General features: G+C 39.4%; 1 protein-coding gene across 8 annotated transcripts in view; it reads right to left on the bottom strand.

Annotated features, from left to right (window-relative positions):
* Positions 1-6,265: 6,265 nt before the first annotated feature.
* The window catches only part of LOC106779989 (zinc finger protein CONSTANS-LIKE 9), a 14,011-nt gene continuing 3,850 nt past the window's right edge, over positions 6,266-16,426 (bottom strand). For 7 of the 8 annotated variants that reach the window (XM_014668215.2, XM_022776774.1, XM_014668216.2 and 4 more), the window contains exons 4-5: positions 7,271-7,575; positions 6,268-7,091 (exon numbers count right to left, since the gene is read on the bottom strand). In XM_014668215.2, coding sequence (XP_014523701.1) covers positions 6,962-7,091; positions 7,271-7,575 — 435 coding nt within the window. In that variant the 3' untranslated portion in view covers positions 6,268-6,961. Of the gene's footprint in view, positions 7,092-7,270; positions 7,576-16,426 lie in introns of all 8 variants that reach the window. The other variant, XM_022776776.1, reaches the window with a different exon arrangement.

Below are 16,426 nucleotides of genomic sequence, written 5' to 3'. Positions count from 1 at the left end.
CTAGATTTGGTGATTTTGGAGCTCCCGCATCCAAAAACCGTCTCCAAGGAGTGAAGAAGAGCTTTGGACGTCTCTAATTGCCAAAAGATTACTTTTGAAATCGCATTGGGTCTATTTATAGGCCAAAAAAGTAACAGAATTTCGGCCCAGGCCCATTCATTTAGGCGCTCAACGGTAGCTAACGCTCAGCAGTGGCGACGCTAGACGCTCAGCGGTTCCTAACGCTCAGCGGTCTGCTTCTTGGACGCCCAGCGCTAGGTTAGCGTTGGGCGGTGATCACGACACCTCTTTTTCATCTTTTCTTGCCCTTTTTCTGTTCCAAGTCCTTCCTTCTTCATCTTCATCGTTCAACTTTAGTAAAATCCTGTCAAAACAATGTAAAACCAAGCATAATATCTCTAAAACCACTTTTGACTCTCTTGTTCACTAACTTAATCGAAATGCATGATTTCAAGCTAATTCTAAGTCATAAAGGTTGCACTTTGATATCAAATTAATGTATAAAAATAACGGTTTTTAGACCCTTATCACTCACCACTCAATGATAGGTGCAACACTCAAGATGGACGCTCAGCGTTGACGTCCAAGCGTTTGGTAGTGAATTCACTAAAGAGGTCATTGCTCAACCGAGGAGTAGTGCTCAACGGTAGGTGAGATACTCAATTTCTCCCTTCAGCGTTGGCGCTTGAACGTTTGACAGAGATCCATATAGTGAGGCTAGCGCTCAACGGTGGAGTAGCGCTCAACGGTGGAGTAGCGCTCAACATGGGTTGTGATTCTTTCTATGTGCAATTTTCCATTATTTCTTGAGTCCAACTCCTCCCTACTTCAACTTCCTTCATTCAATTCATGTTAAATCCTGCCAAAACAAGGAAAAATAAGCATAATACCACAAAAACCACCTTTAACTCTCTTATTCTTTAACTTGAGCAAAATGCTTGATTTCAAGCTAGTTTCTAAGTCATAAAAGGTGTTTTTAGTGTCATATTTAAGTATAAAAATAATGGTTTTTGAACCGTTATCTCAAAGCTAAGAGGAGTGTCATGATCTAGAAAAGAGAAACAGGCTTGACCATTCTCGAGGAGATGGACTTAATGAAAAAATCAATGAGGTCGATCAACCTCATAAAAGGGTGTTTCAACCTTATAGGTGAACGAATGAATGTGTACAAACCTCGTGAAGGGTGTACTAATCTTATGGATGAAGGAATGAGGTGTACATACCTCTTGGAGGGTCTATTAACCCTATGGAAGGAAATGAGGTGTGCAAACATCGTAGAAGGTGTACCAATCCACTAGGTGAAGGAAAGGAGGTGTCCAACCCTCGTTGAGGGTGTACCAACCCTATGGATGAAGGAAATGAGGTTTGAAAACATTATGAGGTTTCTTCTAATGAAGTGGCAACCTTCACTTGTACTCTTACACTCAACTTTATCTCTAACATAATCAACATCGAATAGCCTTCCAAATTGAAGCTTTCGCTTCCCTTATATCATAGACCAAGATTGGTTATTGCTTTGAGATATCAATATATTCGTTTAACATCGCTTAGATGGATTTCTCTTAGATCTGACTGAAACCTTGCACACAAGCAGCCACTAAAATTGTGCCAAGTCTAGATGCAGTGAGATACAAAATTGAACCTATCATTTATCAATATAGGGTGTTGTCCACCTTTGTTGAGCTTTCATCTAGCCCCAAGCTAGTTGTTGGATGCATTGCAGTTTTCATCTCCTTTGCGTCATCCATTTTAAACTTTTTAAGCAACTTTTTGATGTACTTCGTTTGGTGGATGTAGATCGCGTCCTTTTCTTGCTTGATTTGCAGTCTGAGTGTTAATGAATCGGCAAGTGTACCGAATCGTATCAAGCAATAAACATGATAAGATCAAGTATCGTTTCCCAAGAGACTCACGACCTAAACAATTATGTGTTTTCTTGATTAAATAAGACTTGAGAACAAACTCATTTGGTTTAAAATGCTAATAAAGGTAAACATGATTGCAATTTTGATCAATTGACAAGATAACGTAAAGGTGAATGATTTGTAAATTATGGAATGAATATGTTGTTGAGGTTCCGATTTCTCCTATCCACTCTCACGCATATAAGAATTCTTCTTCTTCATTAATGTTAATGCCACTTTCTGATTTACTTAAAATTTGATGTCTCAATGAAGAAAGTCTATCCTTAATTACTAGTTTACAATTTCTTGTCTCCGTAGCAATTAATTCTGAATTACATACGCACAGAAGTTTAAGAAAACCAAGCGTTCTATCCCTATGCATAGGCAATAGTTCCATTGGGAGAGATTTTTCACATCTAGATTTCCCCGTATGTGTCCATAACAACGAAATCAATAATCATGCTATGAATGAGTTAAACAAAGCAATGCATAGAGTATAAAGGAAAAACCCTAACAATTAATGAAAAAAGCATTTGTAAATGTAAATCAATTCAAATACATAAGAGTTTCAAAGGATTACATCTTTCCCCAACAACAAATGGAATTTAGTTCCCCATTAACATGGAGGAACTAGATGAACAATGGAAAAGAATAAGACATAAAAACCCTAAAAGTTGAGGATGGAAGCTCCCACATCCAAATCCGCTTCCAGAGAGTGAAAAAATGTGTTTCTACGCCTCTTCTATCATAAAAAGATACAATGCCTAGGACGTCCAAGTCCTTAAATAGATCGAAATAACTCGTGTCTCCAGCGCTCAGCGCCCCACTTAGGGTGCTCGGGCGTCATCTAGAAACATATGGCCCTCAGCTACATTTAGAAGGGCAAGCAGGCATGGTGCAACTCGAGGAAGTGGCACTCAACGCCCTAAAAAGGGCGCCCAGGCGCGAGCCCAAAGCTCTCTACGCTGAAGGCCTCGAAAAAGGTTAGTCAGGCATGAGATAGTGAGTTCTGGCGCTGAGGGCCCCTGAAAGGGCGCTCAAGCGTCCTGCGATCCTCCTTTCTAATGCTTTTCCAGTCCTTCTTGAGTACCAACTCCTTGGTAATTCAACTCTTCTTCCAAATCATCTCAATTCCTGCTAAAATAAGGGAATCTAGCCATAAAATCATTAAGTTCACTTTCAACTCTCTTATTCACATAACTTAAGCAGAATCATGATTTCAAACAAGTTTCTAAGTCAAGAAGGTTGCATTTAGTATCAAAATTAAGTCACAGATAACGGTAATTTCAACCACTATAACTGAGAAATAACTTTAGCTCACCCATCATGCTCATCTCAAATTCTTTTTGCATCATGATTGAGAAGTTTTGGCCTAACTTTTCATTAGTAGCACCAAAGATTATGTCATCAACATATATTTGAATGATAATGAAGTCTTGATTGACATTTTTCCTGAATAACGTGGTGTCTACTTGATCTGTCGTGAGACCATTCTTTATAAGGAAGAGACTTAACCTTTCGTACCAAGCTCTAGGAGCTTGCTTTATTCCATACAGTGCCTTGTTAAGTCTGAAGACATATGTGGGATTCTTTTGGCATTCAAAGCCTGGAGGTTTTCCACATACACTTCTTCCTTAATTTTTCCTGAATTGATCCAGCTTTTCTTTCATGGCTTCAACCCAAGAGTTATCTACTAGAGCTTGTTTGACGTTTAGTGGATCAATTTGAGAGATGAGAGTTGTGGTAGGATGCTTATGATATGCTCTTATTCTCACATGCTTTTCCAGATTTCCTATTATCTTTTCTGAGAGTTGTGGTAGGTTGTTTGGTTCTCTTCTTTCTTTAGAAGTATCGTTGAGTGGCTCTTTCTGTTAACTTTTTTCTTGATCTTTGGATGCTTCCAATTCATTTGCTTCCTTGTACAAATTATCATTTATCTGCAATTTGGAGAAAGATTCGTTTAACTCTGACTTGTTTAGGTCAAGCTCATGGTTAAATTTAACATGGATGGCTTCCTCACTTTTCAAGGTTCTAGAGTTATAAACCTTAAATGCCCTCGATGTTTTTGAGTAACTAATTTCCGCATATTATCTTTAGTATTTAATATAAAGTATTGACAACTAAAAGGATGAAAGTACGAAATATTGGCCTTTTGTCCTTCCATAATTAATAAAGTGTTTTGCTTAGAATTGACCTAATGTAAACTCTGTTTTAAATATAGCACGTAGTGTTACCTGCTTTTGCCCATAAGTGATTAGGAAAGTTAAAAGAGTTTAACATCGTTTTGGCCATCTTGGAGTCCTTGGGGTTGAAAAATTATGTTTAATGCCAGAGCTTTCACAAAAGTTTTCGAAAACATCGGTTTCAAAATCTCTTCCATGGTCACTTCGGATAGATATAATTTTAAAATTCTTTTTAGTTTCTATCCTTTTACATAGTTTGCAGAAAGTATTAAAAACCTCATCCTTATGAGTTAGAAATAGGACCCAGGTCCACCTAGAAAAATCACCTACTACTACTAATCTATAGCGTTTACCCTCATAAACACTCTTCTTGTAGGACCAAATAAATCTATATGAAGTAGCATAAGAGGTCATTTAGTTGAAACAATGTCTTTACTTTTGGAAGACTCCTTGACCTGTTTGCCCTTCATGCATACACTACAGAAGATTGTATCATTGAATGATACTTCTGGCAGTCCTCTTACGAGATCATGACGTTGCAACTTCGTGATTAATCTCATGCTTGCATCTCCACATTTATTATGTCACATTACTGCCTCATCTTTTATAGATACAAGACATGAAAAAATTTTATACTGCATTTCATCTAGGTTTATTTTGTACAAGTTACCCTACCTATTACCTATAAATACTAATGAATTCCTATTGTCTAAAACCCTACATTGGCCTTTTTCAAAAACATTATATCCACTGTCACAAAATTGAGGTCATCACTAATAAAACGTTATCAATGAAGGAGGAAAGGTTTATACCTATCTTTCCAACATATCTAATTAAAAGTAATATATGTGAAGAGAAACATTGTATCTATGTATATATACATATAAATCCACTAAATGTGGATCCAGGTATTAAAATCAATTAAGAGATGAAATTAACATGTGAATAGAGGTCATACCACTTTTTAAAGAGGCCACTCGTTAAAAAGGGAGGCACACGCTCATTTTTAAAAATCACATTACATATTTTATTTTCTTTTCCAACTATTTTTTCTTATTTATTTTGCTAAATTTTATGGTTACCACACATCTTTTTGTGTCCCTTTGTTTTGTATACTCTATATATATAAATATAATTCCGAAGGACAAGTTTGAAATTTTCAATTTTATAAAGGTACTGAGTAAAATTATGGGTGCAATAAGAAAATACCTTTTTAGCTTTTATGGTTCCATTCAATCTCATTCTGGTTGGGCCGAGAGATTATCAATCAATAAATAAATAAACTTATGCATAAATTAAAATTACTTTATATCCAACTATAAATAATTTAATCTTTTTCTTTTAAGTTTTCACAGAAAAAATTGTGCAAATTGGTTTAACTTATCCTAAATATCATTTCATCTTTTAGTAGAAATGTCAATAAAGAAGTTTGGACAAATATAAATTAATACCCATTCCATTAAAAGAATTAAACTCTTGCCAGAAAAGTTGTGCTACTTATTGTTGCAAAGTGTCAACAATACTATTAGGCAACGTACAAATTGCTTTATTAATTTTAATCAGATTAATCCAGTAAAACAATAACGAATTAAAAAGTGAAATAGAGCAAAATCAAGCTGAAAGAATAGACAGAAAGTGGTGGAAATATATAAACAAGAGTGTAGAAATTCCTCTTATTTAGTAGTGGGAAAAAATGTATTCATTAAATTTTAATGTTTTTATTTTATATTAACAAAATTATTTTAATTTCTTAAGAAATTATATTATAGGAAAACTTTGTTTACTTTTTCAAGAAATTAAAAAAAAAAAAATCTCGATTTGAAAGGTGTGATAACAAAATACGCTTCATATGGCTAGATTTATTGTACATAAAATCTTGCTTTCGCTTCCGTTTTAGAGAATATTAGAAAAAAAAATAACGAAAACAACTCTTAATTTTGTTAAATTTTTGCAATTCTTTGGAATGATATTGAAGACAAAACAACATCAAACTACATCACACAATAACTCAATTTCCCACTCAATAAATTTATTTATTGTTTAGATTTTGTTTGAATAAACTTCAGCATAAACAATCCTTGAGCAGATAAATGAGAAAAAGAAACATTTGAATTTAAAATTAATTTATACATAAATTAAAAGCATATTTTGAAAAATTATATAAACGAAGCTTTCCAAAATTAATTGTGCATACAATGAAGAAACTTGTCCAAAATAGTGCGTAAATTAGGATAGCAAGTCAGAAAGAAATGATGTATTGGTACATGTTGAATAGCATATAAGCTGCCATCAAAATGCATAGTATCCTAATCTATACATGGGACATTGAATATACAAATTTTGTCTAATTACATGAAAAGAGTTGACAAAATTATACATCTAAAATGTGTGCTATACATGTCAAAGCCAAGATGCCAAATATTACAATTTACAATCTTGCTAATTTGTTTATATGGAACTGTTGAATTGAGGCACTTAAGATGCCATCTCAGGCACTTGTATATGTGACTATAGCAGAGGGAAGTTTACATCATGACATCACAAACATTCAAGTATGGTTAGTGCCAAAGAACTTAGATTAGAAGGCTTTTGAATTCTTGGAAAAGAATTATGCAGCAGAAATTGCCAAGCTCAAGCACTTTGTGATAACATCCTTCACAGTGAAGGAAAGAGAGCTTACACAGTTGGAGAACACAAAGCCTTTTTCCTCATTGAAGAACATCAAGACCCCCCTCCTGTGATAAAATCAGACAGCTTGTCATTGCAGGGACAAAGAATGCATCAAATTTCATCCATTTTTTTCAGGAAGCTGTTTTTCTTTTTGCAAACTATATGACTGATCCCTTTTATAAAACATGGTTAAAAGTTGTACTCTCAGCAGCTTCTGGTTGTGCTCAAAGGATCATAGTCGTACACGTCGCCGGCTTTCACAAACCGGCCCTTCACACGCCTTCTCACGTCGGCCCTTGCCTTGCGAGAGGCATACCTCACTTGTTTTTCAAACCTAATGAGATGACAAAAAAAGATGTTCAATCATGTTTGGAGGAGTTTCTCTATGACTTCATATGCTAAAACTAGTGTATGGATTAATTCATTCAAACAAATCCTTCAGCTGCCAAAGTCTTTAACCAACATTGATTCTCTTCAATGAAAAGCAAAGCAAATTGAGGCAGTCACACTTACTTTCGTGCCTTCTTCTTTTCCTTGTAACGCAAGACAGCATTGCTGCGGTTGGCAGATTGTAGGGAATTCTCAGGACAAGGAGCAAACCAAGGAGGTTCTCCCATGAGAAGCATGGAAGAAGCCCCACAGTCTTGATAGTCTGCAGCACTACTTTCTCCGGTAATGCCAGAAAAAGAAAGGTTTGATTGTGCTTGCCTCCCCGTGAAACAAAGAATCGGTTCGGTTTTAGTACTCAAAATGGAATCTGCAGATGCTGCGTTGCTGCAAGCTGGTTGTGTTGCATTGACCAGTCCAACCGATGAACCCTGGACATAAAGTTAGATTTGAAATTAAGTATGGCATGAAAGAAATGTTAACCAACACAACCCCCCACAGAAGAAATTAAAATGCTATGTCTAGTGCAACTAACAATGTAATCATGCATCACGTCACACTGTACAGTGAACATCTCATTCTTAACATTTGAATGCATGTACCAAAAGAAGGTTAACAAGGTATATGTGACTCTTCAACAAGTAACATAGACCTAAGGAATGAAAATAAAATGATATTTTGTGTTACTTCTTTAACATCATGCAAATATCCAGACAACCAGTATTTAACATCAGCACTTTGATTGATTTTGTCATCGCCCAATCCTCCTGAAATCATAAGATCCTAAATGCTGGTGGAGGCTCAAGAATGGTTCTTATATCTAAGTCATTCCTCGCCTAGGAGCTCTTTGAGCTTGAAGTATGTGGTAAGTTCAGCTTTTACTTTCAAGAATGGGGACAACATTATTTGAACTCTTGCTGTTGACCACCTGGTTATATACACTTTGATGCCATGTCAAGGACCAACCAACTCTCCTAAAAGCCTAAGCTGATTAATGTCTCAGCTCGATCAATTTTCAGAAGAATTATCAAGTTAACAAGATTGTGCCTGTTGAAAGAAAATTGAGAGAAATTTTCTAGGCATCCAGTGGGCTGCTTACAAGTTTTATAACATGATTATAATCATTGAAAATCTCACATCGACTAAAGTATATATATACGGGTGTAAACCTTACCTTATAAACCGGTTTTATGGAGTTCAATTAGACTTAAAATTCACTTGAGATTAAAACTGATAAAAAATATAATCTTGAGGGCATTGAAGATCCCTCTCATTATCTTCTATTTATAATGAAAACACAAGAGTACATGTAATACCAAGAGTCTGCACTAAACTACTAGGTACAAAACTAGGTACAACTCATTAATAACTCTACATACTAGCCTAAATGATGATAGCTATATGTAATGATTCTAACACTCCCCCTCAAGCTGGAGCATACAGATTGTATGTTCCAAGCTTGAAACAAATAAACTCAATCTGAGGTCCCCTCAATGACTTAGTCAATACACCTGCGAGTTGGTCATTTGATCCAACAAACTCAGTACATATTTCTTTTGACAATAATTTTTCCCGAACAAAATGACAATCAATTTCTATATGTTTGGTTCTCTCGTGAAACACTGGATTTGATGCAATGTGAAGAGCAGTTTGGTTATCACAATACATCTTCATACTCTGGATGTCACAGAAGCTAAGCTCTTGAAGGAACTGCTTCACCCATATAAGTTCACATGTTAATGAAGCCATTGCCCTATATTCAGCTTCAGCTGTTGATCGAGCCACTACATTTTGTTTCTTACTTTTCCATGAGATAACGTTTCCTCCAAGGAAAACACAATATCCTGTAGTAGATCGTCTATCAATAGGAGAACCTGCCCAATCCGCATCACAATATCCTGATACCTGAAGGTTTCCTTTATCTTCATATAACAGCCCTTGCCCGGGAGCCTTTTTCACATACCTTAGAATGTGAATGATAGCATTCCAATGACCAACACACGGAGCTTGTATGAACTGACTAACCACTCCAACTGCAAAAGATAGATCCAGCCTTGTAATAGTGAGATAGATTAGTTTTCCCACTAGCCTCCTATATCTCTTTGGGTCGGAGAATAACTCACCTTCTTCTGCTGTTAATTTTTGATTTGGATCCATAGGACTATCATCTGGTCTACAATCAATCATGCATGTTTCTTGTAAAATATCCAGAGCATACTTCCTTTGGGAGATTACAACTCCGTCTTTTGACTGAGCTACTTCAATGCCTAGGAAGTATCTAAGGCTCCCAAGATCCTTGGTTTGGAAATGTCTACACAAGTACTCCTTCAATTGAGATATTCCAGCAGTATCATTTCCTGTAATAACAATATCATCAACATATACTATCAAGTAAACACATTTCCCAAGGGACGAATGATAATAAAAGACTGAATGATCTGCTTCACTGCGTTTTAACCCAAATTTTTTAACAATGGAACTGAACTTTCCAAACAAAGCACGTGGAGATTGCTTGAGCCCATATAGAGATCGGTTCAATTTACAAACCATACAAGACTCCCCCTGAGCAACAAACCCAGGAGGTTGCTCCATATAAACTTCTTCCTCAAGATCACCATGGAGAAAAGCATTTTTGATATCCAACTGATGAAGTGGCCAATGACAAATGGCGGCCATGGCGAAGAACAAGCGAATGGTAGTCATCTTGGCCACGGGAGAAAAGGTGTCACAATAATCAAGACCATAAACCTGAGTGTACCCTTTTGCAACCAGTCGGGCTTTGAGCCTATCAATGTCACCATTAGGGCCGACTTTAATTGGATATACCCATCGACAACCAACAGCCTTTTTGCCTGGGGAAGTGGCACAAGCTCCCAAGTATTACTGTGGTCAAGAGCCTGCATTTCTTCAATCATGGCTTGTCGCCATCCAGGATGATCAAGTGCTTCTTTCACATTTTTAGGTATAACCACAGGAGAGACTGAGGATAAAAGGGAATAAAAGGAGGGCGACACTCTGTGATAACTGAGAAAATTATAAATGGGACGAGGGTTTCGAGTGGAACAAGTACCTTTTCTGAGAGCAATGGGCCATCCAGAATCAGCTTCACCAGGAGGCGTGACAGGAGATGGTGACGGAGAAGAATATGAAGGAGGAGATCCACCATTTTCTGGAAGAGGATTACTCATCGGGGTACTATGTCGGAGGATATCAGTATGTGGAGTGGGAGGTTCGGGAGGACCGTGAGCATGACTTGAATTGACGGGGACATTGGAGATATTGGACTCAACCACTGGAAGAGGAAGGACCTGTTGGAGGATATGAACATCTTGAACAGATGGAGAGAAGAAAGGTGTTTGTTCAAAGAATGTGACATCGGCCGACATGTAGTACTTCCGAGTTTCAAGAGAATAACACCGGTACCCTTTTTGAAGCCGAGAATAGCCCAAAAAGACACATTTAATTGCATGAGCGAAGAGCTTGTCTAGTTCCGGAGACATGTCGTGAACAAAACATACACAACCAAAAACTCGAGGAGAGGTGTGAAAGAGAGGATCATTGGGAAAGAGGATGGAAAAAGGGACTTTATTATTGAGAGAGGAGGAGGGCATCCTATTGATAAGAAAACATGCAGTTAGATGGCATCCCCCCCAGTGATGAACAGGAATATGGGCACCAAGCAAAAGGATACGAGCCGTTTCAACCAAGTGTCTATTTTTTCTTTCGGCTATACCATTTTGCTGGGATGTATGAGGACAAGTGGACTGATGCAAAATACCATAGGAGCTAACGATTGTAGAAAAAGAGGATGAGAAATACTCTTTAGCATTATCACTTCTCAAGATTTTTATTACTTGACCAAATTGGTTCTTGATTTCATTCAAAAAAGAGGTAAAAATGGGTAACAATTCAGAGCGATCTTTCATTAGATAAACCCAAGTACATCTAGAATACTCATCAATAAAAATAACAAAATACCTAAAACCAAAAAAAGAGACACGACTAGGTCCCCAGACATCAGAATGAATAATAGAAAAACTAGAAGTACACATTGAGTGGGACTTTTTAGGAAAGACAGATTTGACATGTTTTCCTAGTTGACAAGACTCGCATTCTAAAGTCTGAAGACTACTAAGTTCAGGGCACATCTCTTTTAACTTTGACAAGTGAGGATGACCAAACCGATCATGTAACACTTTAGGAGGAAGAGCAGCAACACAGATACCCGTGGACGAGATCCAAAATGGTATAAACCTCCAACTTCATATCCTTCTCCAATCTGTCTCTCCGAGCCACGCTCCTGTATGACAAAAGATTTTGAATCAAAGGTTATTGAAAAATGTAACATTTTGGTTAACTAACTTAAGGAAATTAAATTGAATGGACAGTGAGGGACAAAAAGAACAGATTTCAGAGTGAGAGGGGGAGACAAGGAGACTTGACCGACTCCTTTTGAACAAGTTTTAAAGCCATTGGCCAGGGTAATGAAATGGGGTTTTTCTTGGAGGGAAAGGGTTGAGAACAATGAGGTATTACCAGAAATGTGATCAGAAGCACCTGAGTCAATTACTCATGAATTTGGACCTTCCATGGATTGAGAAATGCAAGCTGTGGACATACTTGGGGACTGAGATGATTGCGCCAAGCTGTTAGACTTTAATCGCAGATACTCTTGATACTCTTCCTCAGTGAACTTGGAGTTGGAAGAGGAAGTTTCAGCCTTAGAGATATTGGTTGTTTTTTAAGGGAAGCCATGCAAGGAGTAGCAATTTTCTTGGGTGTGACCCACGCTCTTACAGTAAGTGCACTGTGGACGTCCCCGACCTCCACGTCCTCCTCCTCTAGTGCCACGTCCTCCTCTTCCTCATGTGGCAAACATGACAGATGGTTCCAGTGTTTCATGAGCTTCCTGAGATTGAGGCACTGGAACACAAAGAAGACGTGTGGTCAAGTCTTCCAAGATTGGGACCTCATGGCTTGTCAGAAGTTGATCTCTGATGTGATTCAAGTCTGGATGCAAAGCACGGAGGATCATCACCATATAATACTTATCAAGCTTCTTCTTGATGTCTTCTGTCCAAGAACATTCTCAACTCTTCCACAACTGCTTGGGCTTCAGTCATGAAGGAGACCATATCATGATCTGTCATTTTGAGACTTGCAAGCTTGTTTGCTGTATCATAGAGACGTTGAATATCATTAGCATAAATGCTTCGAACTTTCTTCCAAAATGAGTGACATGTTTTGAAGGCTCTAAGAGATATTAAAAGTCGTGGTTCCGCATACTGCCACAATAGGGCACACAACTGGAAATCTCCTTGTTTCCATTGTTCAGCTTTTTCTGAAGGTACTTGGCTTCCATCCTGCTCAAGGTGATCATAATGACCTTGACCGAGGAACCACATTTCCACAGCCGCAGACCAAGACAAATAATTTTTCCCGTTTAGCTTTTCGGAAGTAATCGAAGGACTTCCAGATAGGGAAAGAACACTTCCAGACGCCATTCTGGATGAAAAATAGATTCTGGAGAAGGAAGGAAAGCGCGACAGTGAGGAATAGGAAAAAGCGACAGTGAGCAACCAAACAACCCTCGCTTTTCTTCAAGAGGAGCTTCGAGACTTCACGGAAACCAGGTTTTGAGGGTCGGAACGGAGAGAGGAGGCTCAAGCGACGGCTACGGAGGTGTCGCGGTGAAGTTCCGGTGAGCAGAGGGCGGCGCGTGGACGGCACGCGCCTGTTCGCAGCGCACAAAAAGGCTGTGCGTGGCGGAGCGTCGACGAGATTCAGGCGAACCCACTAGTGGGGTTGGCTGTCGCGTGAAGAGGCGAGCCAGATCCACTGGTCGGCGAACGGAACTGTGACGACGGCCGACGACAAACGACGGCGAACGGCGACGGACGGCGGCGAACGGCGACGAATAGAGTTGGACAGCAGCGGACAGATGCGAGATGGCGGACAACCAAGTTGAAGAACTTCAAACTGCAGTTGACAGCTGCAGTTAATGGCGAGACAGTCGCGGACGACGGCGAACGGCACCGGATAGGTGCGAACAGCAGTGACAATGCTGAATGACGACCGAGGATGGAAACCAGAGCAGGATAAACCTGCTCTGATACCAACTTAAGATTAAAACTGATAAAAAATATAATCTTGAGGGCATGGAAGATCCCTCTCATTATCTTCTATTTATAATGAAAACACAAGAGTACATGTAATACCAAGAGTCTGCACTAGACTACTAGGTACAGAACTAGGTACAACTCATTAATAACTCTACAGACTAGCCTAAATGATGATAGCTATATGTAATGATTCTAACACACTTCTTAACAATAATAATAATCATGAATGAAGTAATCAAGGGAGTAATTAGAAGCTAACAAATGGCATCCAGCAGATATTTAGTTGCTATGTTATAGCCTAATCACCATCAAATAACATGTTTCACTTGATCATGTGCCAACACGGTATCATAAATGCTGACATTTAAACATTGAGAGCAAATTTTGCTGAGAACGAAGCCACTGGGATAACCTAACTTTTCAATCTTTCTTCCTAAACAATGAAAATAGTAATTAATCTGCTAAATCAAGAAAAATTACATCCGAGAAGGATTAGGGGAGACTAAGAAAAAGTGTATTAAAGATATAAGTTACTCGTGGCATACAACCACCACAATTGTCAACTTTTCACCATTTTCAGAAGTCCCAAGAACCACATGTCTACGTTATGTATAAGCTTAGCATCAATATTACTCAAATGCACATGAGAATTTCACATGCAAAGCCAGAAGAGATTTTTTTTTTCTTCATTTTACCAGTCTTCTGACTCCATTACTACCATCACAACTCCACTTATCAAAGGGTGTAAATCAGGAACCATGTTGTTCAAGTAACTTCAATAGGAGAGAGATAGAAGGTGGTGTAGCTCTACACCATCCAACAACTTCAACTTGCAAAGATTTATAGTGTAATGCAATGCATCATTCATATTAAAGCAGTTTTTGATAAGACATGGAGGGTTTACAAGACAAAGATAAGAGCTAAGTGAGAGCAAGAGAGGAATTAACGAAACCTAACTGTAATAACAGTTAGGGGGGCCGAAAGAGAGCACATATAAAAAGCTCTTGTTTTGTGTACAGAGGTAGCTTTAGTTTTCTGATTGTACAGACAGGACTCTATTATCCTGTGGAGGGAGAATTGGGCTCCCTTGGAGGCTTTGGGGATTGTATAGGGACAAGAGAAATGAATACAGATTCATTCTTTTATCATCTGTGTTCTTGTTTGGGTGCATGTGTGTAGTGTTTAGATAGGTTTCATATTCAGAAACCTATCATTTGGTCTGACTTGCCGGATCTTCTTTGTGAGCGAGAAGGTATGGAGGGTAAATTGAGTGCATTAGAAGGAAGAATGGAGGGAAGGATGAACCTCTTGGAAGGTCAGATGGAAACCATCGAGACGACACTGTACGGTTTGAAGGCAGAGACGACGACGCTATGCCAAGAAATCAAAGAACTCACAAGGGTTCTTGGCGGGCGAGCGAGGAATCTTGATCGCAACTCTGAGGAGAGCCAGGATTTTGTGAACGAAAACCGCAGGGGGAGGAGAGAGGGCTCTGATGAGGAAGTAGAATACGATCGGGGCGAGGCATTACCCAGTTGGGTGAAGAGGGTTGACTTACCCACCTACGAAGGGCTCAACCCATTGGGCTAGGTCTCTAGACCAGAGAAGTTTTTCGAAATACAGAACGTTACGGGATGAGAGAGACTCCGACTGGTATACATATGCATGGAGGGGAGTTCTAGTTACTGGTTCCAATTTTGGAGGGCCAAGGCCAAGAACCTTCTTGAGAGGAACTACGAGAAGCCATGGTGAGATGGTTTCGGGGACAAGACCAAGGGACCATGTTTGAGAGACTTGTCACGATCAGGCAGAAGGGCTAGGTGGATGAATACATCCAGGAGTTTGAGATGCTGCTGGCACAGACGAAGGTGTGACAGAAGACCAACTCTTGGGATACTTCTTCGTTGGCCTGCAAGGCGACGTGAGGAGTCAAATTCGACCGCACAACCCTAGAGATTTGTTGACTGCCATGGAAGTTGCGCGTGATGTGGAAGAGGTGCACCGAGGGGCGAAAGTTAATGGAGGAACAACAACCAGGAATGGTTAGTCGTAGGGGCTGTATCAGGGTAGCATGGGGACCGTTGCAAGATCGGATCCTTCCCGCTACAGTCAAGGGAGGCAAGGGATCACGGAGAATGAAAATGCTACCAAGAAAAAAGGAACTCTGGGAACAATGGCGTCTAGAGCGGGGAATAGTATAGTGAGCGACGCCCGCAACGGCAGAAGGGGGTTGTAGATAGAAAAGAACCCAAGGATGTTGCAGGGAGTATTGTTGCAGACGGGGGAGACAGAGATAGAAGAACAGTTTTATATGTCCGAATTAGGAGGGGTTGATTTGATACTAGGGTGGACTGGCTAGCCAAACTGGAAGAGGTTACCATCAATTGGGGGAAGCTAACAATGGTTTTTAGACAGGGAGGAAAAAGGGTGACCATCCAGGGAGATCCTACACTTGTCGGGGAAGTAGTTGAACTAGAGGCGTTACTCAAAATGAAGGAAGTGGAGGCAATTACCTTAGTTTGGAGTTTGGGACAGACAGAGGTGAATGGGAGAGGATAACACCAGTTAAGGGCTGACGAGGGAACAAAAGGAGGAATTGGAACAAGTGTTGGAGCAGTATGCAGGGGTTTTTCAGGAGCCCAGGGGCTTACCACTGGATCGTGAAATGGTGCACATGATACCCTTGAAAGAGGGCATCGACCCCATCAAGTTCGATCCTATAGATATCCCCATATGATGAAGGGGGAGATTGAAAATCAAGTTGAGGAGATGCTGGGAAGTGGGATAATAAGACTCAGCACGAGCCCATACTCCAATCCAGTAATATTAGTCAAGAAAAAGGATGTTAGTTGGCGGTTTTGCATAAATTACAGAGCCCTTAACCGAGCCACTATACCAGACAAATTCCCCATCCCAATTATAGAGGAACTCCTGGACGAATTAAGAGGCATGAGATACTTCTCTAAACTGGATCTAAAAGCGGGTTATGAGAGGGAGCCACCTGGGAGGACATCGTGACAATCCAGGATCAATTTCTTGATTTCAACCTTGAGGACAAGGTTGATCATCAAGCGGCGGGTAATGATAGGAATGGAGGGTTTATCAGAGAAATAGAAGAGCTAAGTGAGAGGGAGAGAGGAATTAATGAAACTTAACTGTA

Source organism: Vigna radiata, unplaced genomic scaffold, assembly GCF_000741045.1.
Source record: "Vigna radiata var. radiata cultivar VC1973A unplaced genomic scaffold, Vradiata_ver6 scaffold_70, whole genome shotgun sequence".
Lineage (NCBI taxonomy): Eukaryota > Viridiplantae > Streptophyta > Magnoliopsida > Fabales > Fabaceae > Vigna > Vigna radiata.
Note: the sequence above shows the minus strand (reverse complement) of the source record. Positions and strands in the feature narration are given on the sequence as shown.